Below are 2,706 nucleotides of genomic sequence, written 5' to 3' on the forward strand. Positions count from 1 at the left end.
GACTAATGAGCCAGAAAGTAATATATTCTTGAATGTGTTCCCTGCATAAAGTATTATGCCTGTGCCATTTTATGTATATTATTACTATAATTGATGTTGCCTGACAAATTTCAGGATAAATATCTAAAAAGTAGTTTATATGAAATCTGGGAAATCACATACAACACTTCTATGGTATTTTGGTGCAAAAGATGGTTAATTTTCTATGCAATTTCCATGACATGAGACTGTTAAACATTAGCCAGATCACTTAATCTTACAGGCATGACTTCCCTATTCCCTCCATAGTATCATATTTTTTATATGAGTAACCTTTGTTTCATTTGTGTGTATTATCTTTTCCATACCTTTTTATGAGTGGGAGTAGGGAATAGAATGATAAACATATGTGAATATTGCGTTAATAATATTAGAATGTTACTGATCACTCAGTAAGATCAAGAACTCCCCTGTTAAACCTTTCTCATATCTGACATGTTTGGATCTGAAAACCTCACCGGTTTTAAATTAATAATTCCTGGTAAGGTATTCCTAGTGGGTTTTTTTTTTTTAAATATCATTATACAGTAAGATGAAAAGTGGAGAGTAATTCATATACAAATTTAGAACTGGAAGGCGTTTTTGATAACACTTGGTCTCTTGATGGGAAAAAGTAAAGATCAAAGGTGAATTGCTCACCTTTACACAGGATCTTTGCACAAACTTCTCCAACCTGGTATCTGGGAATATTATGTTGTAGTTCAGCTGTCCTTCTGTGATTGTCTCTTATAGACCTGTTTCATACACTCTGTTATTGGCTTAACGTATTCTCTGAGGCTATTAAAAGATGATAGATGTTTATCATAAAGATGTTTCTTCTTAAAACAGATTACAAAAGATCAATGGAAGATCAGAATCAGACTGCAGTGACTGAATTCCTCTTCTTGGGCCTCACTGACCAGCTCCGCCAGCAGATTCTCCTCTTTGTCACTCTGGTCTTTGTCTATCTTGTCACCCTGGGGGGTAACTTGGGGATGATCACTCTCATCTGGATGGATCCCAGGCTCCACACACCTATGTACTTTTTTCTCAGCCACCTGTCCTTTGTAGACATGTGTTTGTCGTCTTCCATTGCACCCAAGGTGCTGTGTGATATCTTTGCCGAGAAGAAAGGCATCTCTTTCCTGGGTTGTGCTGCACAGATGTGGTTCCTGGATCTTTTTGTGGCAACTGAATGTTTCCTCCTGGCTTCCATGGCCTATGATCGGTACCTGGCTATCCGTAAGCCCTTGCTGTATTCACAGATCATGTCCCAGAGGGTCTGTGTGCAGCTGGTGATGGGCCCTTATGCTGTGGCTCTCATGAGCACCATGACTCATACCACATTGACGTTCTGCTTACCCTTCTGTGGTCCAAATGTTATCAATCACTTTTTTTGTGACATTTTGCCATTGCTTTCCCTAGCATGTGCAGACACCTGGGCCAATAAGGTGGTGCTTTTCACCTTGGCTGGGGCAGTCGGGGTTCTCAGTGGCCTGATCATCATGGTCTCCTATATCTGCATCCTGGTGGCCATCCTGAGGATCCAGAGTGCTGGTGGGAGGAGGAAAGCTTTCTCGACCTGTTCTTCTCACCTGGCAGCGGTCTCCATCCTCTATGGGACTCTTTTCTTCATTTATGTGCGACCTGGCTCAGGTTCCTCCCTAGATATCAATAAAGTGGTTTCTCTGTTTTACACGGTGGTGACCCCCATGTTGAACCCCCTCATCTACAGTTTGAGGAACGAGGAGGTGAAAAATGCATTTGGTAGGAAGTTTGAAAGGAATGTTTTTTTTTTTTCAAAAAAGATAGAATTCTAATTGACCCGTACCACAGAGGTTGATTCCATTATACGTAGTAAAAAGAATACCAGACCGAGAATTAGAAACTCCGTTAGTTCCAGTACTGATTACACTTAGTGAAAAAAAAAAGGGGGTAAGGGTAGAGTCTACCTAACGTGAAAAATATGTTGGTATTGGGCATATGTACAAAATCATGGAGAGAAGCGTGGAAAGCTACATTGCTTACTTTAGTGGCATGACACTGGAGGAGGAGAGTGGGATGGTATATCCTACTCATCCAGGTTGTTGAACTTATAACAAATATGTTTAATTTTGTAATTAAGTTTCACTTTTGAAAAACTGCAATCTGCATCAAAACTGAATGAATGAACTTATCAGCAACTAAATAAATCAAAGGGGATGGAGCTCAATGCCTTTTTGAAGGCTACTTCTACATTCTAACATTCTCTGGTTTCATGAAATACCTCTGAACATTGGTGAATGAAATCTTTGTCACAAGGTAAGTAAAACGGGAGTTCCCATCGTGGCTCAGAGGAAATGAATTTGACTAGTATCCATGAAGGTGCAGGTTGGATCCCTGGCCTCGATGAGTGGGTTTAGGATCCAGCATTGTGGAGAGCTGCAGATAATCGTCACAGATGTGGCTCGGATCTGGCTTGCTGTGGCTGTGGTTTAGGCCAATGGCTGTAGTCTTGATCCGACCCTTAGCCTGGGAACCTCCATATGCAGCTGTGGGCTGTAACCCTAAAAAGAAAAAAAAAAAAAGTTAAGTAAAACAGACAGATTCTCTGAAACTATGCTTTTAGTCTCTCACTTTTCCCCTCTAAGTATCTGCATTTTTATCCTTCCCCTTAGTCTGTAACTTGTATACATAGTGGTATTTTCT

The 2,706-nt window shown here is 40.5% G+C and overlaps 1 protein-coding gene across 1 annotated transcript; it reads left to right on the forward strand.

Annotated features, from left to right (window-relative positions):
• The first annotated feature begins 881 nt into the window (after positions 1-881).
• On the forward strand, positions 882-1,838 carry LOC125124436 (olfactory receptor 5G3-like). The gene has a single exon (XM_047774545.1). It carries the CDS (start codon positions 882-884, stop codon positions 1,836-1,838), a length of 957 nt encoding a protein of 318 aa, XP_047630501.1.
• The last annotated feature ends 868 nt before the right edge of the window (positions 1,839-2,706 follow it).

This window comes from Phacochoerus africanus, chromosome 4 (assembly GCF_016906955.1).
Source record: "Phacochoerus africanus isolate WHEZ1 chromosome 4, ROS_Pafr_v1, whole genome shotgun sequence".
Taxonomy (NCBI): domain Eukaryota; kingdom Metazoa; phylum Chordata; class Mammalia; order Artiodactyla; family Suidae; genus Phacochoerus; species Phacochoerus africanus.